We start from the raw sequence: 27,611 nt of genomic DNA, 5'->3' as shown, positions 1-27,611 counted from the left end.
TGTGACAGCTCTTTTAAGGAAAAATCTGTTCTTTACAAGGGGTAGAAACTTCCAACTACATAATAATTCAGTATAATTTTCTTTTTTTTTTTTTATATATAATTTTCAATCAATATGTGAAATACACTTAAGATTACTTGGTTTGGTACCCACCAAACATTGACTTTTCTATGTACATTTAACATACATTGCAAGACAAATTTTAGAAGTATATTTCTATTTGGATTTTAAGTGTTTCCATGAAAAATACTAACTCTAAAAATAGTTTTGGAACCTTCACAACTATGATACCGCTATTCTACCTTTTAATTGAAATAATTTGCAATTTCCAAACACATTTAAAAATAGAAAACTATTATTTTTGGGTATATTTTTTTACTCTTCCCTTAAAAATGGAAATAATAGAGAACCACATTGAGGTAAACAAACTTGCAGAAGTTTCACTAAGTGCTTTAACATGTACACTCAAAGAGCACTCGCATTATAATCATATTTAGTATATCAAAAATGAAATACTATGTCAAATATTTTCAATCTATCTCTAATTTCAAAACAAAATAATACAAAACAAAACCAACTATGAATTCAGAAGGACACTTGCTGTTTCTATCTCATGGTCTTGTGAGGGTACGTGTACCATTCATTTCACTGGTTACACTGAAAACTCAAGTGTAAGGACCATGTTTTTGTTTTTTGAACAAAAAACAAGCTTGGCTTGTTGAAGCCAAGCTTTCAACATCACACACCAGAGATATTCAATAAATATCTGCTGAAAAAGTGAATAAGTAGTTACAAACCACTTTGAATTATCAGAAAACTTATTTGGTTTTCCCTTCTGTGCCTTTGAACAAATTTTTTCTTTCTTTCTTGGTTTTTAAATTTTAGAACAAATAATATTTAACTCATCTGAACTACACAAATCTACTTAGGACCTGTGCTACCGAAAAACAACTTTAAAGAAAAAGAAAAAAAAAACTTTAAAGGTAGTGTCCAACAGTAAAAGAGTACCACAGGGAAAAAACAGTAACAACAACAACAGAAAACGAGAATTCTATTTTTAACTTTTCTCCTAGTTCACTTAGCAGCCATACAAATTATTTAATTTTGTGAAAACTAGGATATATGAAGGTAGCTAATAAGACACGTTTTAATCACACAGAGGATGCAAGCATATAGTTACCTAGAATAGACACACTAAAATTTGCCATTGTATGAATATTACCTAATAAACACTTTCCATTGTAAGTTAGTAGGGTCACTAAGATTAATTTTCAGCAAGACTAAATGTGCCATATTTTATTGATTCCATATTGTTCTAGAGCTCAAAATGTTTAACTCTGAATTCTTAGCTTTGATTAATGTCCTTCACAGACTGTTTATATATTTTAAAGATTCATTTATTTATTTTAGAGAGAAAGAGAACACACGCACATGCAAATAGAGGTAGAGGCACAGGGGAGAGGGAGAGAATCTCCAGCAGACTCCCCACACAGCATGGAGTCTGAGGCAGGACTTTATCTCAGGACACTGAGATCATGACACCAGCCAAAAGCAAGAGTCAGCCACTTAACTGACAGAGCCACCCAGGCACCCCTATTGATATATTTTAAAATATTAGACTAATTTGTTCATAGTGAAAAATGTCCTTCCCAAATTTTCGTGCATAACTGATACTTATTCATTATTAGAAATGCACATTAAAAATCAATTCCTCAGGGAAGCATTTCCTGTCTTCCCAACCTAGTTCTTCTAATATTCTAGATGTTGCCAATAGCACCTATGATAACTAAAATGAATACTGGTTCTGTATCTGTCTTTACTATCTTCATGAGAATACAGCTATAATTACCTATTACTACATCTGCTTTCACAATATTCAGGAAAATATAAATGTATATTCAATAAATGAATATACAACAAAACATAAAACTTTTTCAAAATGTGCCATATTTACGTAGAAACCAGAAGGCTATATAACCCTTATTGTCATTAGCTACATAATATAAACACAACCCTAATTTTAAGGGTATGACAATAAGGGTTAGGAATGTTTGAGGTTTTCAGGCCAAAGCTAGAACTTAGGCTCTCAATTCTAATTTAGATAAAGTATATTCAATCACAAAATATACTATAGTTTTTCTAAGGGATTAAATGAAAAAAATTATAGTATAACAGCAAATATTTAAGAGAAAATCTAAACAGAAGCTATAAATTTCTAATTACCTTAGAAATATATCTTAAGAAAAGAAATACAGACTAATTATAAAATATAAAATTTAAAAAGAAACTTAAAGGGTAAAATGTAGCATAAATTAGATTAATAATTTGAAAGTTGAAGCAGAGCAAGATGGTGGAAGAGTAGGGTCCCCAAGTCACCTATCCCCACCAACTTACCTGGATAACCTTCAAATCATCCTAAAAACCTACGAATTCGGCCTGAGATGTAAAGTGAGAACAGCTGGAATACTACAGCGAGAAGAGTTTGTGCTTCTATCAAGGTAGGAAGACAGAAAAAAATAAAGAAACAAAAAAGCATCCAAGGGGGAGGGGCCCCAGCGAGGAGCCCGGCTAAGGCCTCACAGAGAGTGCCCCTAGAACAGGAAAGCCCAGTCCTGGAGAAGCAGGAGATTTACCAATCTTCCCAGATGGAAAGGCAGAAAGGTACTCCCAGGGAGCTCCAGCTGGATCCCAGGAGGGGCGAGGATGCTCTCAGGCTCCCAGGGGCACTAATAGAGGACCTGCGCCCCAGGGGAGAGGGCACCACATACCACGGGCCGAGCTCCCTAAAGGCTTGGAGCGCTCTCACGGGGCCCCAGGAGAAGCTCCAGCAGCGGCTCAGGCAGCGGCTCCACGCAGAGGGGGCTGCGCAGCCCGAAGAGCATGATTCCAGCGGTGCAGGCCACGGAAGCAAAGTCGCTGGAGGACACAGCCCAAGATCCCGCACTCCCCCCGGTACAGGCAGAGGCCGGGATGACAGAGGACAGCGAGGATGCTCCTGCTCCTGGGAGGACCCGAGCTGTGCAGATCAGTGCCCCCCCCCCCCCGCCCTCAGAGCATACAAGCCCCTGCAGACTGGGAGCTGCAGTAGTTACTGTGGGAGCTGACTCCAGGGCTGGACAGCTGGCTGCCGCCACTATTGTTCCTCCTCCTGGTGTCACCTTGTACCTGGGACTGAGCAGGGGACTCACAGGATAAACAGCTCCCACTGAGCCGTGCACCTGGCAGGGGGATGGGCAGCTCCCCCAGGTGCACACGCCTGAGAATCAGCACAACAGGCCCCTCCCAAAGAAGACCAGCTATAAGGACAGGGGAAAAGCAAGTTATTGACCAAGCAGCACTGAAAAGTTCCAGGGGAAGTCAAGGGATTTACAGTATATAGAATCAGAGGAGACTCGTGCTTGTTTTTTGTTTTCTGTTTATTCCACCCCGCCCCCCACATTTTCTTTCTCTCTTTTTCTCCTTTTTTCAGTACAACTTGATTTTGGCCATGCTGCACTCAGCAAAATGACTAGAAGGAAAAACTCACCTCAAAAGAAAGAATCAAAAACAGTATTCTCTCCCACAGAGTTACAAAATTTGGATTACAATTCAATGTCAGAAAGCCAATTCAGAAGCACAATTATAAGGCTACTGGTGGCTCTAGGAAAAAGCATAAAGGATTCAAGAAACTTCATGACTGCATAATTTAGATCTATTCAGGCCGAAATTAAACATCAATTAAATGAGATGCAATCCAAAACGGAAGTTCTAACAACGAGGGTTAACGAGGTAGAAGAACGAGTGAGTCACATACAAGACAAGTTGATGGCAAGGAAGGAAACTGAGGAAAAAAACAGAAAAACAATTAAAAGATCATGAGGATAGGTTAAGGGAAATAAATGACAGCCTCCGAAGGAAAAATCTGTGTTTAATTGGGGCTCCAGAGGGCACCAAAAGGGACAGAGGTCCAGAAAGTGTATTCGAACAAATCAGAGCTGAAAATTTCCCTAACTTGGGAAGGGAAGCAGGCATTCAGATACAGGAAATAGAAAGATCCCTCCCTAAAATCAATAAAAACCGCTCAAAACCTCAACATTTAATAGTAAAACTTGCAAATTCCAAAGATAAAGGGAAGATCCTTAAAGCAGCAAGAGAGAAATCTCTAACCTTTATGGGGAGTAGTATTAGGATAACAGCAGACCTATCCACAGAGGCCTGGCAGGGCAGAAAGGGGTGGCAGGATATATTCAGGGTCCTATGTGAGATGAACCTGTGCCAAGAATACTCATCCAGCAAGGCTCCCATTCAGAATAGAAGGAGAGATAAAAATCTTCCAAGATAAGCAGAAACTGAAAGGATATGTGACCACCAAACCAACTCTGCAAGAAATATTAAGGAGGATTCTGTTAAAGAAAGAGGGAGTCCAAGGAAACAATCCACAATAACAGGGACTGAATAGATAGCATGATGACACTAACTTCATATCTTTCAATAGTAACTCTGAACGTGAATGGACTTAATGACCCCATCAAAAGTCGCAGGGTTGCAGACTGGATAAAAAAAGCAAGACCTATCTATTTGCTGTCTACAAGACTCATTTTAGACATAAGGACACCTACAGCCTGAAACGAAAAGGTTGGAGAACGATTTACCATTCAAATGGCCCTCAAAAGAAAGCAAGGGTAGCCATCCTTATATCAGATAAATTAAAGTTTATCCCAAAGACTGTAGTAAGAGATGAACAGGGACACTATAGCATACTTAAAGGATCTATCCAACAAGAGGACCTAACAATTATGAATATTTATGCCCCAAATGTGGGAGCTAACAAGTATATCAATCAATTAAAAACCAAAGTTAAGACATACTTAGATAATAATACTTATATGTGGTGACTTGAATGTAGCGTTTTCTAAAATCAACAGATCTTGTAAGCACAACATTTCTAAAGAAACAAGAGCTTGACATGATACACTGCACCAGATGGATTTCACAGATATTTACAGAACTTTAAATCCAAACGCAACTGAATACACATTCTCCTCAAGTGCACATGGAACTTTCTCCAGAATAGACCACATAATGGGTCACAAATCAGGTCTGAACTGATACCAAAAGATTAGGATCGTCCCCTACATATTTTTCAGACCATAATGCTTTGAAACAAGAACTAAATCACAAGAAGTCTGGAAGGATTTCAACCACGTGGAGGTTAAGGACCGTCCTGCTAAAAGATGAAACAGTCAACGAAGAAATTAGAGAAGAATTAAAAAGATTCATGGAAACTAATGAGAATGAAGATACAACCATTCAAAATCTTTGGGATACAGCAAAAGCAGTCCTGAGGGGGAAATACATCGCAATACTAGCATCCATCCAAAAACTGGCAAGAACTCAAATGCAAAAGTTAATCTTGCACCTAAAGATGCTGGAGAAAAAACACCAAATAGATCCTACACCCAGCAGAAGGAGAGAGTTAATAAAGATACGAGCAGAACTCAATGAAAAAGAGACCAGAAGAACTGTGGAACCGATTAACAAAACCAGGAGTTTTTCTTTGATAGAATTAATAAGATAGATAAAGCATTAGCCAGCCTTATTAGAAGAAGAGAGAAAAGACTCAAATTAATAATATCATGAATGAGAAAGGAGAGATCACCACCAATACCAAGGAAATACAAACGATCTTAAAAACTTATTATGAGCAGCTTTACACCAATAAATTAGGCAATCTAGAAGAAATGGACACATTTCTGGAAAACCACAAACTCCCAGAAAAAGAAGGGAGAGAAAAGTGAGCAGAAAATTTATTTGAAGAAATAGTAGTTGAAAACTTCTCTAATCTGTAGAAGGAAACAGACGGCCAGATCCAGGATGCATAGAGAACCCCAAACAAAACAAACAAAAATAGACCCACACCAAAGATATAAGTAAACTGTCAAAACATAGTGATAAGGAAAAAAAAAAATCTTAAAAGTAGCAAGATGAAAGACAGTTACGTATAAGGGAAAACCTGTAAAGCTTTCAAAAGTTTTTTCAGCAGAAATTCTTCATGCCAGAAGGAAGTGACATGATATATTCATAATGCTGAGTGGGAAAATATGCAGCCAAGTATACTCTATCTAGCAAGTTTAACATTCATAAATGAAGGGGAAACAGAGTTTCATAGAGAAACAAAAATTAAAGGAGTTCATGACCAATAAGTCAGCCCTGCAAGAAATATTAAAGGGGACACTGAATGAAAAGAAACACCAAAAGTGACAGTATGAAAGTAGGAAACACAAAAGCTGTTAAATTGAATATTTCTATAAAAAACGAGTCACAGACCTCAGAAAATAAAGGCTGTAATATATGAGAACATATACGTAAAACATGGGGAGGACAGGAGTAAAGAAAAGGTTCAAACTTAAATGACCATCAACATAATAATGATTGGTATAGGCAGGAGATGTTATATACAAATTAATGGCAATCACGTATCAAAAAGTACTAATGAATAAGCAAGAACAGAGAGAAGGAAATTCAAATATATCATTAAAGAAAACCAGTAAATCATGAGAGAAAGATAAAGGATCAGAGAAAATCTATAGAAACAACCAAAACACAAGTAATAAATGGGAATAAATACATATCCATCAATAATTACTTTGAATATAAATTGACTGAACAATCTAATAAAAACACATAGGGTGACAGAATGGATAAAATAACAAGACCCATCTATATGCTGTATACAAGAGGCTCATGTTAGATCTAAGACTCTTTTAGACCTGCAGATTGAAAGTGAGGGGACTGATAAACATTTATCATACAAATGAATGTCAAATGAAAGAATAGTAATACTTATATGGGACAAACTAGACTTTAAGACAAAGACTATGATAAGAGACAAAGGACACTATGTAATAGTAAAGGGGACAATTCAAATCTTTTTTTTCTTTTTTTAAAGATTTTATTTATTCATGAGAGATGAAGAGAGAGACAGAGAGAGGCAGAGACACAGGCAGAGGGAGAAGCAGCCCCTATGCAGGGAGCCTCTATGCAAGACGTGGGACTTGATTCTGGGTTTCCAGGATCATACCCTGGGATGACGGCAGTGCTAAATCACTGAGCCACCCAGGCTGCCCTAAAGGGGACAATTCAACAAGAATATGTAACAATTATAAATATTCATGCATTGAACATTGAAGCACCCAAATATATAAAACTGTTTATAACAAATGTGAATGAACTAATTGATAATAATGCAATAATATTAGGGGACTTTAACACCCCACTTACTTCAATGGACAGATCATCTAAATGGAACATGGACAAGGAAACTGGCTTTGAATGACACACTGGAGCAGATGGATTTCACAGATATATTCAGAACATTCCATTCTAAGAGAGCAGAATACACATTCTTTTCAAGGGCACACAATCTCCAATGTAGATCACATATAGGTCACAAGACAGTCCTCAAATAATTCAAGAAAATCAGGATCATGCCATGCACTTTTCTGTCCACTGTGCTATCAAGCTAGAAGCAAACCATAAAAAAAATTCAGGAAGACAACAAATACATCAAGGTTAAAGTACTTCCTACTAGGCATGAGTTAACCAGGAAATAAAAGAAATAAAATGTTTATAGAAACAAATGAAAATGAAGACACAACTGTCCAAAACCTTTGAGATATAGTAAAAGCTGTTCTAAGAGGGAAGTATATGGTCATACAGGCCTACTTCAAGAAGGAAGAAAAATCCCAAATAAATAAACTAACTATACACCTAAAAGAAATACAAAAAGAGCAATAAATGGAGCCTACACCAGTACAAGGAAGGAAATAATAAAGATTAAGGCAGAAATAAATGATAGAGAACCTAACAAAACCAATAGAATAGGTCAATGAATCCAGGAGCTATTTTGTTGAAAAAATTAATACAATTGATAAACCCCTAGTCAGACTTATCAAAAGGAAAAGAGAGAGGCCCCAAAAATAAAATCAATAATGAGAGTGAAGAGAGAACAACCAACACTGCAGAAATACAATTAGAAGAGATTAACAAAAACTATGTTAATAAACTGGACAACCTTGAAAAAAACAGATTCTTAGAAACCTATAAATTACCAAAACTGAAATAGGAAGAAATAGAAAACTTGAATAGACTGAAAACTAGTAAAGAAATTGGGCCAGTAATAAAAATACTTCCAACAAACAAAAGTCCAGTACCACACTGGGTGTTATACTATATGTTGGCAAATCTCACTTCAATAAAAGAAAAAACAAAAAACAATAACAAAAAAAGTCCAGTACCAGATGGTTTCACATGCAAATTCTACCACACATTTTAAGAAGTGTTAATACCCATTCTTCTCAAACTATTACAAAAAACAGAAAAGGAAGGACAGCTTCCAAATTCATTTTATGAGGCCAGCATTACCCTGATACCAAAACTAGATGAAGACACCAAAAAAGAAAAGCATAGGACAATATCTCTGATGAACATGAACAAAAAATCCTCAATATAATAATAGTAAAACAAATTCAACAATATATTAAGTTACGTAGGATTTATTCCGGGGCTGCAAGGGTGGTTCAGTAATCAGAAATCAATCAATGTGATGCATCACATTAGTAGAGAAAGGATAATAATCATTTCAATAGATACTGAAAAAGCATTTGACAAAGTACAGTATCCATTCATGATTTATAAAAGAGCCCTCAGAAAACTAGGTTTATAGGGAACATAGCTCAATGTAATAAAGGCCACATATTAAAAACCTGTAGCTAACATCACCTAAAATGATGAAAAATTGAGAGCTCTCCATCTATGCTCAGGAATAAGACAAGAATGTCCACAATTACTAGTTTTATTCAACATAGTACTGAAAGTCCTAGACAGAGCAATCAGACAACAAAATTAAATAAAAGGCATCCAGATTGGCAAGAAGGAAGTAAAACAAACTATTTGCAGGTATTGTGATACTATATATAGAAAACCCAAAAGACTCTATGAAAAAACTGCTTGGAATGATCAATGAATTCAGTAAACTTGCAGGATAGAAAATCAATGTGCAGAAATCTCCTGCATTTCTACATGCCAATATTGAAGTAGCAGAAAGAAAAATTAAGGAATCAGTCTCATTTACAACTGAACCAACAATAAAATACCTAGGAATTAACCTACTCAAAGATGCAAAAGACCTGTACTCTGGGTGGGCCTGGGTGGCTTAGTGTGTGCCTTAGGCTTGGGTCATGATTGCAGGGTCCCCCGCATTGAGCCCCACATTGGGCTCCCAGCTCAGTGGGGAGTCTGCTGCTTCCTCTGGCCCTCCCTACTGCTTGTGCTGTCTCTCTCTCTTTTTCTCTCTCAAATAAATAAAATCTTAAAATAAAGAAGTTCTGTTGTGTGTAAAATGCTAGCAAACAGCATCACATGCTACACAGAAATCATTTATGAAAGAAGAGTCAAATGATATGGCAGCCATCATTGTTATCATATTTTAAGAATTTGCCACTGCCACCCCAACCTTTATTTTTTTTATTTTCCAACCTTTATTATCCACCAACCTGATTGGTCAGCAGGTTCAGCATTGAGGCCAGACTCTCATCCAGCAAAAAGATACATCTCACTGAAAGCTCAAATGATGGTTAGTGTTTTTTATTAATAAAACATTTTTATATTAAGATATTTCTGTTTTGTTTGTAGATATAATGCTATTGCATAATTAAGAAAATATAGTATAGTATAATCATAACTTTTATATGCACTGGGAAATTTTTAAAAATCATTTGACTTGTTTTATTGCAATAATTGCTTTATTATAGTTGTCTGGAACCAAACCCGCAATATCTCTGAGGTGTGCCTGTGTATCTTAATTCATTTGTCATGATATCCCATTTAAATAGTATTTTATTCCATTTTATAGAGTCTTAAATTGAGACACAGAGAGATCAAATGACTTTACCCAAGATGATACAGTTAGTTAAATAGATCCAATCCAGGTAATTTGACTCAAGGATCTGTTCTCTTAACATGTTATATAACTGATAGATACTTTAAGATGCTACTGTGCTCTTTCTGCCCCTGGACGCCGCCGAGTAAGCATCGTTAAAGTCTCCCCTCCCACCGCCGTCATGTCTAAGTCAGAGTCTCCCAAAGAGCCCGAGCAGCTGCGGAAGCTCTTCATCAGAGGTTTGAGCTTCGAAACGACCGATGAGAGTCTGAGGAGCCATTTTGAGCAATGGGAGACGCTTACGGACTGTGTGGTAATGAGAGACCCCAACACCAAGCGCTCCAGAGGCTTTGGGTTCGTCATGTACGCCACCGTGGAGGAGGTGGACGCGGCCATGAACGCCCGGCCGCACAAGGTGGACGGAAGAGTCGTGGAACCAAAGAGGGCTGTCTCCCGAGAGGATTCTCAAAGACCCGGTGCCCACTTAACTGTGAAAAAGATTTTTGTCGGTGGCATTAAAGAAGACACAGAAGAACATCATCTAAGAGATTATTTTGAACAGTATGGGAAAATCGAAGTGATTGAGATCATGACTGACCGAGGCAGTGGCAAAAAGAGAGGTTTTGCTTTTGTGACCTTTGACGACCACGACTCTGTAGACAAGATTGTCATTCAAAAATACCATACTGTGAATGGCCACAACTGTGAAGTAAGGAAAGCCCTATCGAAGCAAGAGATGGCTAGTGCTTCATCCAGCCAAAGAGGCCGAAGTGGTTCTGGAAACTTTGGTGGTGGTCGTGGAGGTGGTTTTGGTGGGAATGACAACTTTGGTCGTGGAGGGAACTTCAGTGGTCGAGGTGGCTTCGGTGGCAGTCGAGGTGGTGGTGGATACGGTGGCAGTGGGGATGGCTATAACGGATTTGGTAATGACGGAAGCAACTTTGGAGGTGGCGGAAGCTATAACGATTTTGGCAATTACAACAATCAATCCTCAAACTTTGGACCCATGAAAGGAGGAAATTTTGGAGGCAGAAGCTCTGGCCCCTATGGTGGTGGAGGCCAATACTTTGCCAAACCACGAAACCAAGGTGGCTATGGCGGTTCCAGCAGCAGCAGCAGCTATGGCAGTGGCAGAAGGTTTTAATTACTGCCAGGAAACAAAGCTTAGCAGGAGAGGAGAGCCAGAGAAGTGACAGGGAAGCTACAGGTTACAACAGATTTGTGAACTCAGCCAAGCACAGTGGTGGCAGGGCCTAGCTGCTACAAAGAAGACATGTTTTAGACAATACTCATGTGTATGGGCAAAAAACTCGAGGACTGTATTTGTGACTAATTGTATAACAGGTTATTTTAGTTTCTGTTCTGTGGAAAGTGTAAAGCATTCCAACAAAGGGTTTTAATGTAGATTTTTTTTTTTGCACCCATGCTGTTGATTGCTAAATGTAATAGTCTGATCATGACGCTGAATAAATGTGTCTTTTTAAAAAAAAAAAAAAAAAAAGATGCTACTGTGCTTCCTGCTAAAATTTTCCCTATTTCATTTTTTTATTTTTTTATTTTTATTATTATTTTTTAAAGATTTTATTTATTTATTCATGACAGACAGAGAGAGAGAGGCAGAGACACAGGCAGAGGGAGAAGCAGGCTCCATGCAGGGAGACTGATGTGGGACTCGATCCTGGGTCTCCAGGATCACACCCAGGGCTGAAGGCAGTGCTAAACTGCTGGGCCACCGGGGCTGCCCCCTATTTCATTTTTAATTGGCCCTTCATTCACAGAGAAAGCATAGTAAGGGAAAAAGTAGAATCTCCTTAGTTTTACATGTTTATTCCAGATTGGCATTCCATAATTTCTGCCTCTGTACAAGCTGGGAGCAATAAGAACTATTATTAAGCTTTATGTCTTTAATCATAATTAATTGCTTCATTCTCTGAGGTCTGCCACACTTGAAGTTATTTTCAAACACATTGATTTTCTACATTTATAGATACTAGTTTAAATAGAAATTGAAATAGAAACGTTAATGAAACGTTAATAAAGCAAATAATGTTTGGCTTGCAGAGTATCTTAATTCTGAGATTAGGTAATGGTATGAGCAAAGATTTTGCCTAGATCATACCTTTCTTATTTTTTTCCCCTTTCCAGTCTATAGTGAGGTACAGTGATGATTGTCCTTTATAATGATAAGTCTGGAATGCATCAAGATCGTTGTTCCCTAAAGCGTATGTACTGAAGCAAGAATAGGAATGCTTGTTCTTTAGAAATATGTTTATCAGCATGGGTTTAAGCAACAATTAACAAAAACGAAAAATGTTGTTTGGTTATAAAAAATTTAAAGTGAAAATTAAATGTACTCTAACACACCATAATCCATGCCTGATAGCCATTATGGAGAATCAATATTTGGATTTTGAAAGAGAAGTAATTGTACATTTACCATAGGAATTTCAGTGTAGATACAGGGCAGATTGATGATAGTTTGTTTACTATGGTGGGTAAAACTTTTTATTCTGATTTTGATTTTGTATTAAATGAGTTCAAAATATATATTATCTATCTTTAAAAACACTTTAGAATGTCTGTGGTGTAGACAGTTTACTATTTTAAACTTCAAATTTGATTGATTTTAATTAAAATTTGGCAGGTTGAAAGAAAATAGGCATCAGATTTCGATTTCTCTTTTACGTCATTCTAATTCCACCAATTAGAATGTTTTTGAATTATTAAAATGTTTAGGCACTGAACATTTTAAAGACCATTAGGAAATGGTTCCTATGCTTCCAATTTTTCAACTGTCTAGTTGGTTCAATTGATCAAATTTGCCAATATTCCAAAACTTTGTTTTAAGCAACAGTCCCCTTGAAAGTATTAAATGTATTCTTCTTAAATATATTCATGTCCGGTTTACAGCACTTAAAATTAATGCAGTGCTTTTGGTAGGTATTCACAGTTTTTGTGAGTTTTTATTTGACTGTTTATATTATCTTAATAACAGTATTTTGAAGAATAATTTTTTTCTAACCAGTTCCTTGATAATACAGCTGGAAGGAGTTGGAGTTCAAGGCCAGGAGCTCTTTGGAAGACAAGACAAAAGGACAGTTGACATACTGGTCTGCATTGCCTATCCCAAAGAACATGGAGCTGAGGGACAGAATGAGGGAGCGGATTCGATGGAAGAGTTAGTTTTATATATCCAAATGACTAGAGTTCTGACTCCTCTGGTTTATTTTTTTCTTCTATCAGTCCATCCAATAGGACTCATTTGAATTTTTAAAAATAACTGAGGAACACATTTCTGATAACCCTGTATATTCTGTGAATTGATCTTGCAATCAATTGATCCTGCAATAATCAATCTGCTTTTGACACCTAAGATCTATATACTAGCTTTAGATTTAGTTTTGAAAAATTATTATGGATAGCTTCAGTATGCATCTTAGCATACCAGCATTTATAGTTAATTGCCTTTTGACAAACAAGCTTTTTCTGTGACTTAATCTAGAGTCCCTTCAGTCAACCGGATCCCAGTGCAAATTGAGATACAGTATTATCTATATATGAAGTTTCAGGGGACATTCTTGTCTTATTCTTGAGCATAAAGGGAAAGCTCTCAATTTTTCATAATTTTAGGTGATGAGATCTCATTAGGAGATATAAATAATCTGGGAAAATAAATAATCTCTTTAAATTAAAAATGACAATATACCATTTTTCTAAGAAGTAATTAAGCCAGAGTTGACAATTTAACATAGTCAAAAGATACTCTCTACAAGATTTTATTTCCTGAACCCAGGCAGGACATTTCAGTTTTAGGACGTAAGAACATTAACTTGTATTATACATGATAACTGACATATGAGCACTATAGGAAAAAGAATATAGGCAAAAATGACATGTGCAATGAAGGATGCAATATAAGCATTTAGGGGAATGACTCTATTAAATTTCTCTGACCATGGATAAAAGCTTCAGTTTGGGAGTGAGAAGACTTGGTTTAAATATGCTCTGCTTGATTCCAAATCCCATTTTCTTAAGTATTTCATCTATCTTCATATGTGTGCACACACACATATACATATAAATTATTATGATTATGAACTTGTTATAAATACATAAACAAACTCCACCCCTTTGCCAAACTACTAGAATAAATAATTCATAACTGCTTCTTTACAAAATACTCCTGAGCACATATTTGCCAATATGAATTTATCTATATCATTTGGCCCTAACATTTTTTCTATATTAATACCTTCCTTCCAATTCTTCTCAAATACTTCTCCTATATACCTTATAAAACCTTACACTGTATATGATATAAATGGAGTATGGAATTTAGGTTTTTCCCTCATAACTAACAAATGAGAATTATATGCAGCTATGAAGATTTGTATAGCTAAAAATTTGATGATAAATATTAGAATCCAGGGGCAGCCCTGGTAGCTCAGCGGTTTAGCGCCACCTTCGGCCCAGGGTGTGATCCTGGAGTCCAAAGTCGGGCTCCCTGCATGGAGCCTGCTTCTCCCTCTGCCTGTGTCTCTGCCTTTCTCTCTCTGTGTCTCTCATGAATAAATAAATAAAAATCTTTTAAATAAATAAATATATATAATACATATATACATATACGTATATTATATATATATATATAATATATATATTAGAATCCAAATTTTCTGGCAGAAGAATTACCTTCTCTGATAGAACATTTTAAAAACTAACTTAGGGAAATTCATTAAAATTCTGCACAGGCTTAGCTCTAATATTAGAAACATGCCTCTAGGCTCATTTGTACAAGAATTTCTAATTCAGCATCTCAACTGCACAGGTTTCCACACAAAAATGAACAGGTAAAAATGGCTGGAGCTTCATAAAAAGTCAACATTAACATAATTACTTTGCATATCATCTATTATGGTATGCTGTTTGATTCTCTCATTTCTTTTCATTTCAATCATTCCTTTAGAACACCAATAAGGCCCTGTTAAAGAAATGAGACTTAAAAAAAAAAGAAATGATACTTTAGAGGCTTTTAGAGGTACACTATAGAAACTGAGATGAACTAAACAGTTTTGAAATTTTCCCTGAGAAACGATCAAATGTCCCAGAGTAACATAAATGGTATAATTTTGTATTCTAATATGATATTTCTTTACATCTCTTAAAACAATGTATACAAATCAGATAATGCCATGAAAGTGATATAGTTTGAAATCACAAAGTGTGACTATAAAATAACTATCCTGGTTTTTTTTTAACAAAGAGAATTTAATCTTCCAAATGTGCATTGTCTATAACAGTTATCTTATGGGCTATATATGCACTATAATTATGCTGCCATTGGTGAAAACATTTCTGAACATTGTTTTTGGATGAAGGAATTACCTTCAGGACAGTCTGCAACCAAATAATAAAATAAGTCTCACTGCTTCATATTTTATGATGAGGATTTGATTAGTCACCTATCTTTTCATTAAATTTAAGGCAGAAAATTTTGGCTGCTTTAGGAAAAATTATTTCTACTCAAAAGATGAAGATTTACCATCAGCAAGGATATTCAGGAGAGGCAGTACTTGAGTTTGAATAAAAGCTCTGGCACTTACTACCAAGCAATTTATTGGGCAGCTTACTTGAATTCTGAGTCAGAATCTCACAGTTTGAAAAATGGAGATTGTAATATCAATTTTCAGGCATATAAGGAGGATATCCAGTAAATAACACGAAATCTGTAAAAGTACCAACACAGTGCCTAAAAAGAAGTAAGGGATCAGTAAATGAATACACTGTATTTCTACTGTGGGAAATTAATTTTGGAAACCACACATGGAAAAAACTCAATAAAATGGTTCTGATATGTTTTCAATGGTACAAAAAGTCTTTCCAATTTTAATCACAGAATTATTGTATTTGATACAATATATACATTCATGAAAGTAGCATTTACATTTTAATAACTAAAATCTAATTTTCACTTTTACTTACAATATACAATCAAAATTTTTGAGCACCAACCATTTCCAGGTACTATTCTAGGCATGAAAATAGAAAAAGGAAGTATAGTTTTTGCTCTTTAGAAGTAGAATTGACTAAATAGTTGCTTTACTTTGACTTGATGAACCAGAAGGCTTCACTACCTCACCTTGAAGTTCATAAGCTACTCTCTCAGCTACACACACACACACACACACACAATTACAAAGTAACCTTCATAAGAAAAGATATAAACATATTCATCCATGAAGCTATTTATAAGATTCTTCTGGGAACTGGCCATTATCTAATATGACTTATAGTTCAGATCTTTATATCAATACTGCACAAAATAACTTTTTTTAATAGTTAAATGATAAAATAATATCTAAAATACTAGTGCCGTTCTTTACAGTGATATCATTTTACTTTGAAGTACACAAGGATTATGTTACATGTGAATTTTACTTTACCACTCTTTTGACTACAATGTCTCTGTCCTTTCTAGTAAGTATTCTTGTACTTTAAAATGAAATTAATCAAGTGCCTAAGTTTAGAAGTTGAGAAAAAGAGGCATCATGCAAAATAGTATTTTTTTTTCAAAATAGTATTTTATAACTATTTTTCTTAAATCTCTAATGAGTATAAATAATTAGTTTAGGTCAGCCTGATTACTTAAGCTATCACAGAAAAAAATACTCATTAATTATATTCATTAAATTATGCAAAATCCAAAACTGTTTTCCTAATAAACTGGAGTATAACTAGCTGTATGATTATATGGAAATCAATATGCCTTTGAGAACAGTCATTTATCAAGAGAAAAATTCCAGAACCAAACAGTATTTTATGAGTACCTTAAACTCTAGATAACAAAAGTTCTCTGCATGATTAGATTATCGAATCCTGTAAGATAAGACTTTGGGCATAAATTCCTGCCTAGCTTTCAAGGCCCTTAACATCACTGTAGTAAGACTCCATACTTAACCACAATCGCACAACTGCAAAAAATAGGCTTGTGTTAAGTGTGATACTCAGACACTACCATCCCAGTAAAAAAAAGAAAGAGTTTATTTTCTATATAGAAAACTGCATTTATAACTAAAGTAACATTCTTTCGGATAAAAGCAAATATCTACTAAATTTTAAAAATCTTTTAAACATAAAACCTAAAGAAAACTTGATAAAACATACTTCCAAGGAAATGAATAGTTAAAATTTGTAAAATATAGACATATCTACCATCTTCTTTGGCATTGGTCTGATGGGGTAGGGGAAGGTGAAAGGTGAAAAATGTTCCTGGCCTCTTCTCTTTTGGAAAAGTTTTAAAATCACCACACATGGATATCCTATACATCCCAAGAATCTTTAAGGTGCTTTTAATGCCCTCTTGGGGATAGCTAAGGTGGGCATGGAGGAAGGGAAAGATTACTTTCTCCTCTATTTGGAAGGTGACAGGTAGAGAATAGAATAGAAGGTAATGCCAGTGCTCTGAGTACATTAACAGTAGAAACTGAAGGACCTTACTAGAGCTCACCCTAGCTTTCACTCTCAATCCTCTTGGCTCTTAACACCCAACAGACTCACTGTACTGACTGGTTACCCTGGCTTGGTTTTATCACTCCTTATTAAGGTACACAGAAGCAACACAGCAAAAAAATTGGAGTATAATCTCCAAGCCAGACTACCCTAAACTTCAAAAATTGGCTCTACCACTAACTAAATGCAAAACTATGAGCAAGATACTTAACCCCTCCGGACCTCAGTTTTCCCATTTGTAAAATGGAAATCATAATTGTACCTATCTCATGTCGTTGGTATGAGAATGAAATTAGTTCAGGGATTAAAAGCACTTACAGGGCACCTGGATGGCTCACTCAGTTAAGCATCTGACTCTTTATTTCAACCATAGTCACAATCCTAAGGTCTTCAGATCCAGCCCCGTGCTGGTCACATGCTCAGCACATAGCCTGCTTGTCCCTCTTCCTTTGTTTCTCCCCTCTGATCGTACTTGCAATCTCTCTCTATATATAATAAATAAATAAAAACTTTTCTGAAAGATTAATTACAACAGTCGTTGGCAAATAAGTATCAAATTAATATTATCTGTCATTATATAATCATTTTATTTCTATTTTTATTTCCTTACTTCCTAGCACATGAATTCTTAGGTTGAGCCAGTTCCCTCATTACCATTTTTAAATTCCATTTTTGTTGCTCCTCTCCCAATAACATCTTTGAAGTCTGATTCCACTGTCATCTATTCCATGAAGTCATTCCTGCTGTTGAGACAGGCAATTTAACATATTAATAAAAATGCCTCTAGAGTTGGAAGGCTCTAATTCAGCTCTGCAACTACTCAGACATATTATTTAACCTCTCTCAGCAGCCCCCCGCCCCCGCCCAAAGAAGGGACATTTTAACTTCCTTGAAATCAAGATATTTTACACTTCCTCCCCCTGTATACTTCACATTGTAGTGTTGAGTAAAAATTAAGAGCTCAATAAAGAACTATTGATTTGAATACTAGGCTTGTTGTTTCTTTCTACCTGCTCTATGAAACAATATGCAAGAAAAGTTGACAATGACCTAAATTTTAATTATTAAGAATGACGAAGTTTTGGAAATGGGAGGCGGGGCAAGATGGTGGAGGAGTAGGGGTCCTCAAATCACTTGGTCCCACCAACTTACCTATATAACTTTCAAACCATCCTGAAAACATACAAATTTGACCTGAGGATTGAAGAGAAAAAGGCTGGAATGCTACAGAGAGAAGGGTTTTCTCTTCTAACAAGGTAAGAAGCGTAAAAAAATAAAATTAAATTTAAAAAAATCAAGTGGGGGAGGGGCACCACGAGGAGCAGGGCTAAGGGCGGGCAGGGAAGCCTCCAGGACAGGAAAGCCCAGCCCAGGAGAAGCAGGAACTTTAAAAATCTGCACCAGATTCTTCCCCAAAAGGAAAGTGCTTAGCAGGGAAATCAGGCAGAATCACAGGAGGGGCTGTGAAGCCTCCAGTGACCCTGAGTCACCAATAGAGGAAGTGCGCCCAGGGGAAAGTGCACCACAAACTGAACCAATCTCAGTAAAGGGCTGGAGCGTGAACACGGCGGTGCATCTGGGAGAAGCCAGTTGGTTAGGGGGGTGGCTACAGATAGAGGGGTCTGTGCCCTGCTGCTTTCGGGAGCAATGCACCCCGTGAGTGCAATTCTAGCATCACAGGGTCCCAGATCCTAGGACACCGAACGAACAAAGCGCACAATCCTGCACTCCCCCGGTACAGTCAGTGGCAGGGAGGACAGAGAAAAGCGAGACACTCCTGCCACTGGGCACCCAACAAGCTGTGCAGATCAGCGCACCCACACCAGCTTGGGAGCATCCTGGACGGTGCGTACTGGGACACTGAGTTGGTTGCTGCTACAGAGCTCACTCCAAAGCTGGGGATCTAGCTGCTGCCATTGTTCTTTTTCTTCCTTGTTTCAACTTGGGCCAGAGAGAGGCTAGGCTGCCAGGGAACAAAGTCCTCACAGGATAAATAGCTCACACTGAGTCAGGCACCCAGCAGGGGGAGGGGCATCTCTCAAGGGGAAGAGAAAGTTATTGACCAAGAAGAACTGGAAAGCTCCTGGGGAACTCAAGGGATTTAAGATTTCTTTTTTTTTTTTTTTTAATTTATTTTATGATAGTCACAGAGAGAGAGAGAGAGGCAGAGACATAGGCAGAGGGAGAAGCAGGCTCCATGCACCGGGAGCCTGATGTGGGATTCGATCCCAGGTCTCCTGGATCGCGCCCTGGGCCAAAGGCAGGCGCCAAACCACTGCGCCACCCAGGGATCTCCAAGGGATTTAAATTATATAGAACAAGAGGCTACCCTTCCTTTTTTTCTTTTTCCTTCTTCCAGCACAACTTGTTTTTTTAATCAGACTAGAAACTTCTAATTTTTTTTTATGTTTTCCCATCTTAACTACAATACTTTACCACCTCTTCATTTTTAAGTTTCTTACTTTTTGAATTTCATAATTCTGCAATTACAGGTCTTAGACATATTTTCAAATTTTAAATGCCCTTCAACACACTCAACTTAATTTTGGGAGATACACAAGATATGTTTTTCTTCTTTTGTGTTTTTGTTTTGTTTTGTTTTCTCTGCCTCGTTTTGCTCTACAATAGCAGAAGTTAATAACTTCTAAACCATGACCCGCTTGCACCCAGAACCAAATGGTATACCGTGTTGGTTCGTTCAGTGAGATTATATTCTCTCTTCATTCACATTCTGACCCCTATTTTATGTCATTTATATTTTGGTTGTCAATGGTAGGGTTCTCTATAAGCATTTCTAATTTATATAAATTTCAGACTGAATATCTTCTAATATACAGAACTAATATACTCAGCTCCAAAAGAATCACCCTCTAGGACCCCTCAGGTAGACTACATTATCCCGTCAATAAGTCGTCACCACCACCAACTCCCAGTCCCGCCCCCCCCCCTTTTCTCCTTCTTCTGCTTTTTTTCCTCTCTTTACTTTTGCTTTTCTCTTTGTTTCTCTTCTCTTTTTTCTCTTCTTTGGAATTCTTGGCCATATCTTTTTTTTCCTATTTTGTTTTACAACTTCTTTTTCACTTTAGTGGTCCTTTTGTTTCATTCTGAAATTTGTTTTCAATTTCTGGTCTATGACCTTGTCAGAATACTCTAGGGTGAAATTAACGTAGGTCCTGGTTGATATTCTTGACTCAGCCCACTCCTACAGCCACTCTACATTGAGCAAAATGACTAGAAAGAAGAACTCACCATAAAAGAAAGAATCAGAAAAAATACTCTCTACCACAGAGTTACAGAATTTGGATGAGAATTCAATTTCAGAAAGCCAATTCAGAAGCACAATCATAAAGCTATTGGTGGCTCGAGAAAATAGCACAAAAGATTCAAGAGACTTCATGACTGCAGAACGTAGGTCTAATCACTTTGAAACTAAAAACAATTTAGGGTAGCCCAGGAGGCTCAGCAGTATAGTGTAGCCTTCAGCCCAGAGCAAAATCCTGGAGACCCGGGATGGAGTCCCACATTGGGCTCCATGCATGGAGCCTGCTTCTCCCACTGCCTGTGACTCTGCCTATCTCTCTGCCCCTCTCTCTCTCTGTGTCTCTCATAAATAAAAAAAAAATAAGATCTTTAAAAAAAATTAGATGAATTCCAAATTGGCGGTCCTAAGGGCTAAAGTTAATGAGGTGGAAGAAAGAGTGAGCAACACAGAAGACAAGTTGATGACACGAAGTAAGCTGAGGAACAATGAGAAAAACAATTAAAGGACCCTGAGGAAAGGTTAAGGGAAATAAATAATAGCCTCAGAAGGAAGAATCTACATACAATTGGGGTTCCAGAGAATGGCAACAGGGAGAGAGTGTCAGAAAGCATATTCAAACAAATCATAGCTGAGAACTTCCCTAATTCGGGGAAGGAAACAGGCATTCAGACTCAAGAGATAGAGAGGTACCCCGGAAAATTAAAAAAAAAAAGTTCAACAACTCGACATTTAATAGTGAAACATGCAAATTCCAAAGATAACATATACGGGGAGAAATATTAGATGATCAGAACTCTCCACAGAGACCTGCCAGGCTAGAATGGACTGGAAGGACATATTCCGTGTAATAAATGAGAAGAACATGGAGCCAAGAATAAAATATCCAGCAAGCCTCTCATTCAGAATAATAGAGAAAAAGAGCTTCCAAGATAGGCAGAAACTGAAAGAATATGGGACCAACAAACCAGATCTGCAAAAAGTACTAAGGGGGACACTGTAAAAAAAGAGAAATCACAAGGAAATAATCCATTAAAATAGAGACTGAATAGGTATTACAATGACACTAAATTCATATCTTTCATTAGTAACTCTGAACATGAATGTGCTGAATGATCCCATCAAAAGATGCAGGACTTCAGAGTGGATAAAAAACCAAGACACATCTATTTGCTGCCTACAAGAGTCCCATTTTAGAACTAAGGACACCTACAGCCTAAAAATGAAAGGGGAGAGCCATTTACCATTCAAAGGATTCTCAAAAAAAAACAGGGGCAGCAATCCTCATAGCAGATAAAATAAAGTTTATTGTAAACACTGTAGTAAAATATGAAGAGGGACACCATATCATACTTAAAGGGTCTATCCAATGAGAAGACCTAACAATCATGAATATTGATGCCCCTAATATGGGAGCCGCCAAGCATAGCAATCAACTTATGACCAAAGTAAACACATACTTAGAAGATAATACACTAATACTGGGAAACTTCAACACAACACTTTCTGCAAAAGGCACATCTTCTAAGCACAACATCACCAAAGAAACAAGGGCTATAAATAATGCACTGTACCAGAAGGATTTCACAGATATATACAGAACTACACATCCGAACACAACTGAATACACATTCTTCTCAAGTGCACATGGAACTTTCTCCAGAATAGACCACATACTGGGTCATAAATCACACCTTAAACAATACCAAAGAATAGGAATTATCCCCTGCATATTTTCAGACCACAATACTTTGAGAATAGAACTCAATCACAAGAAGAAATTTGGAAGGAACTCAAACACGTGGAAGATAAAGAGCATCCTGCAAGAAGATGAATCAGTCAACCAGGAAATTAGAGAAGAATTAAAGATTCATAAATAACTAATGAAAATGAAGACACACCCATTCAAAATCGTTGGGATACAGAAAAAGCGGTCCAAAGAGGGAAATACATTGCAATACAAGCATCCCTCAAAAATTGGAAAAAATTCAAATACACAAGCTAACCTCGCACCTGAAGGAACTGGAGAAAGAAGAGCAAAAAAAATTTAAACCAAGCAGAAGAAGAGAGTTAATAAAGATTTGAGCAGACTTAATGAAATAGAGACCAGAAGAACTGTAGAACACATCAACAAAACCAGGAGTTGTTTCTTTGAAAGAATTAATAAGATAGATATACAATTAGCCAGCCTTATTAAAGACAAAAGAGAAAAGACTCAAATTAATGAAAACACGAATGAAAAGGGAGAGATCACAACCAATACCAAGGAAATACAAATCATTTTTAAAAAGTATTCTGAGTCCTTATACGCCAATAAATTAGGCAATCTAGAAGAAATGGATGCATTTCTGGAAACCCCAAATTACCAAAATTGGAACAGGAAGACACAGAAAACTATACAGGCCAATAATCAGGGAGGATATTAGAACAGTCCACAAAATTCTCCCAAGGAACAAAAGTCCAGGGCCAGATGGCTTCCCAGGGGAATTCTATTAAATGTTTAAAGAAGAAACAATACCCATTCTAATAAAGCTGTTACAAGATAGAAAGGAATAGAACACATCCAAACTCATTTATGAGGCCAGCATCACCTTAATTCCAAAACCAGGCACAGACTTCAATAAAAAGGAGAATTATAGACCAATAACCCTGATAAACACAGATGCAAAAATTCTCAACAAGATACTAACCAACAGGATCCAACAGCACATTAAGAAGATTATTCACCCTGACCAACTGGGATTTATCCCCAGGATGCAAGGTTGGTTTAACACTTGTAAAACAATCAACATGATAGATGATATCAACAAGAGAAAAAACAAGAAACCTAGGATCCTCTCAATAGATGCAAAGAAAGCATTTGACAATATAGAGCATCCATTCCGGATCAAAACTCTTCAGAGTGTAGGGATAGAGGGAACATTCCTCAGCATCTTAAAAGCCATCTATGAAAAACCCACAGCAAATATCATTCTCAATGGGGAAGCACTGGGAGCCTATCCCCTAAGATCAGGAACAAGACAGGGATGTCCACTCTCACCACTGCTATTCAACATAGTACTAGAAGTCCTAGCCTCAGCAATCAGACAACAACAAAAAAAATTAAAGGCATTCAAATGGGCAAAGAAGTCAAACTCTCCCTCTTTGCGGATGACATGATACAATACATAAAACCAAAAGTCTCCACCCCAAGATTCCTAGAACTCATACAGCAATTTGGCAGTCTGACACAATACAAAATCAATGCCCCAAAATCAGTGACATTTCTATACACTAACAATGAGACTGAAGAAAGAGAAATTAAGGAGTCAATCCCATTGACAATTGCACCCAAAAGCAGAAGATACCTAGGAATAAACCTAACCAAAGAGGTAAAAGATCTATACCCTAAAAACTATAGAACACTTCTGAAAGAAATGAGGAAGACACAAAGAGATAGAAAAATAGTCCATGCTCATGGATTGGAAGAATTAATATTGTGAAAATGTAAATGTTATTCAGGGCAATTTACACATTTACTGCAATCCCTATCATAATACGATGGACTTCTTCAGAGAGTTAGAAGAAATTATTTTAAGATTTGTGTGGAATCAGAAAAGACCCCAAAAAGCCAGGGGAATTTTAAAAAAGAAAACCATAGCTGGGGGCATCACAATGCCAGATTTCAGGTTGTACTACAAAGCTGTGGTCATCAAGACAGTGTGGTACTGGCACAAAAACAGATGCATAGATCAATGGAACAGAATAGAGAATCCAGAAGTGGACCATAAAGTTGAGGGTCCACTTATTCGACAAAGAAGGAAAGACTATCCACTGGAAGAAAGACAGTCTCTTCAATAAATGGCGCTGGGAAAATTGGACATCCACATGCAAAAGAATGAAACTGGACCATTCTCTTACACCATACACAAAGATAAATTCAAAATGAATGAAAGATCTAAATATGAGACAAGGTTCCATCAAAATCCTAGAAGACAACCCAGGCAACACCCTTTTTGAACTTGGCCACAGTAACTTCTTGCAAGATACATCAATGAAGGAAAGAGAAACAAAAGCAAAAATGAATTATTGGGACTTCATCAAGATAAGAAGCTTTTGCACAACAAAGAAACAGTCAATAAAACTAAAAGACAACCTACAGAATGGGAGAAGATATTTGCAAATGACATATCAGGTAAAGGGTTAGTTTCCAAGATCGATAAAGAACTTATGAAAATCTACAACAAAGAAACAAACAATCCAATCATGAAATGGGTAAAAGACATGAACAGAAATCTCACAGAGGAAGGCATAGATATGGCCAACAAGCACATGAGAAAATGCTCTGCATCACTTGCCATCAGGGAAATACAAATCAAAACCACATTGAAATACCACCCTCACACCAGTGAGAATGGGGAAAATTAACAAGGCAGGAAAACGCAAATGTTGGAGAGGATGGGGAGAAAGGGGAACCCTCTTGTACTGTTGGTGGGAATGTGAACTGGTGCAGCCACTCTGGAAAACTATGTGGAGGTTTCTCAAAGAGTTAAAAATAGACCTGCCCTACGACCCAGCAATTGCACTGCTGGCGATTTACCCCAAAGATACAGATGCAGTGAAATGCCGTGACACCTGCACCCCGATGTTTATAGCAGCAATGTCCACAATAGCCAAACTGTGGAAGGAGCCTCGGTATCCATTGAAAGATGAATGGATAAAGAAGATGTGGTTTATGTATACAATGGAATATTACTCAGCCATTAGAAATGACAAATACCTACCATTTGCTTCGACGTGGATGGAACTGGAGGGTATTATGCTGAGTGAAATAAGTAAATCAGGGAAGGACAAACATTATATGGTCTCATTCATTAGGGGAATATAAAAAAATCATGGAACTGAATAAAGTGGAAAGGAGAGAAAATGAGTAGGAAATATCAGAGAGGAAGACAAAACATGAGAGATTCCTAACTCTGGGAAAAGACTAGAGGTGGTGGAAAGGGAGGTGGGCAGGAGGTGGGAGTGACTGGGTGAGGGGCACTGAGGAGGGGAATTGATGGGATGAGGATTGGGTGTTATGCTATACGTTGGAAAATTGAACTCCAATAAAAAAATAAATAAATAAAAAATACCATGGACTTTCTTCAGAGAGTTGGAACAAATCATCTTAAGATTTGAGTAGAAACAGAAAAGACCCCTAATAGCCAGGGGAAAATTGAAATAGAAAACCAAAGCCGGGGGCATCACAATGCTGGATTTCTAGTTGTACTACAAAGCTGTTTTCATCAAGACACTGTGGTACTGCCACAAAAACAGACACATAGATCAATGAAACAGAATAGAGAACCCAGGAATGGACCCTCAACTCTATGGTCAACAAATATGCCACAAACCAGGAAAGAGTATCCACTAGAAAAAAGACAGTCTAGTCAATAAATGGTACTGGGAAAATTGGACAGCTACGTGCAGAAGAATGAAACTGGACCATTCTTTTACACCATACACAAAGAGCAACTCAAAATGGATGAAAGGTCTAAATGTGAGACAAGAATCCATCAAAATCCTAGAGGAGAACAGAGGCAACACCCTTTTTGAACTTGGCCACAGCAACTTCTTGCAAGATACATCTATGAAGACAAGAGAAACAAAAGCAAAATTAAATTGGGACTTAATCAAGATAAAAAGCTTCTACACAGCAAAAGAAACAGTTCAACAAAACTAAAAGACAACCTACAGAATGGGAGAAGATATTTGAAAATGACATATCCAATAAAAGGCTAGTATCCAAGATTAATAAAGAACTTATGAAACTCAACAGCAAAGAAACAAACAATCCAATCATGAAATGGGCAAAAGACATGAACAGAAATTTCACAGAGGAAGACATAGACATGGCCAAGAAGGACATGAGAAAATGCTCCGCATAACTTGCCATCAGGGAAATACAAATCAAAACCACAATGAGGTACCACGTCACACCAGTGAGAATGGTGAAAATCAACAAGACAGGAAACAAATGTTGGAGAGGTTGTAGTGAAAGGGGAACCCTCTTGCACAGTTGGTGGGAAATTAAACTGGTACAGCCACTCTGGAAAACTGTGTAGAGGTTCATAGAGTTAAAAACAGACCTACCCTATGACCCAGCAATTTCACTACTGGGGATTTACCCCAAAGATACCGATTCATTGAAAAGCCAAGACACCTGCACCCCAATGTTTATAGCAGCAATGTCCACAGTCACTGAACTGTGGAAGAAACCTCAATGTCCATAGACAGATGAATGAGTAAAGAACATGTGGATTTATATATACATTGGAATATTATGCAGTGATTAAAAATGGTGAATACCCACCATTTGCTACCACATGGATTGAACTGGAGATTATTATGCTGAGTAAATCAAGTCAATTGGAGAAGGACAAGCATTATATGGTTTTATTCATTCCAACAATATTAAAAAATAGTGAAAGGGATCATAGGGGAAAGGAGAGAAAATGAGTGGGAAAAACCAGAGAGGGTGACAAAATATGAGAGACTCCTAACTCTGGGACATGAACACGGGGTAGTGGAAGGGGAGTTGGGCAGGGGGATGGGGTGATGGGGTGACGGGCACTAAGGGGGACACTTGATGGGATGTGCACTGTGTGTTACACTATATGTGGGCAAATCAAACTCCAATAAAAAAATTTTAAAAAAGAATGACTAAGTTTGCAAATAATGATCAAAAAGTAATGTTTACCAAATACACCCTTTTTTCCTAATGTAGCATACCACTAAAATTTAAATGAAACCTTTCATCTACATTACATATATAATGATCTGCAAGCTTGTATATTACATGTTCCTATTTTCCACCATACTGCTTTTCATATCATTTTTGAATACCATATCTGGTGATTTTCTTAAACTCACTGATTATGCATGAGTAATTATTAAAGGGAAAAG

The 27,611-nt window shown here is 37.1% G+C and overlaps 2 protein-coding genes across 7 annotated transcripts in view; one reads left to right on the top strand and one right to left on the bottom strand.

The window, feature by feature from the left end:
• DIAPH2 (diaphanous related formin 2) overlaps positions 1-27,611 on the bottom strand; it is a 1,085,411-nt gene that overhangs the window by 831,279 nt on the left and 226,521 nt on the right. The gene's annotated exons all lie outside the window — the stretch shown is intronic.
• On the top strand, positions 83-11,379 carry LOC112910224 (heterogeneous nuclear ribonucleoprotein A1-like). The gene has a single exon (XM_072745022.1). The coding sequence runs from the start codon at positions 10,101-10,103 to the stop codon at positions 11,061-11,063; it is 963 nt and encodes a 320-aa protein (XP_072601123.1). The 5' UTR covers positions 83-10,100; the 3' UTR covers positions 11,064-11,379.

Source organism: Vulpes vulpes, chromosome X (genome assembly GCF_048418805.1).
Source record: "Vulpes vulpes isolate BD-2025 chromosome X, VulVul3, whole genome shotgun sequence".
Taxonomy (NCBI): Eukaryota; Metazoa; Chordata; class Mammalia; order Carnivora; family Canidae; genus Vulpes; species Vulpes vulpes.
Note: the sequence above shows the minus strand (reverse complement) of the source record. Positions and strands in the feature narration are given on the sequence as shown.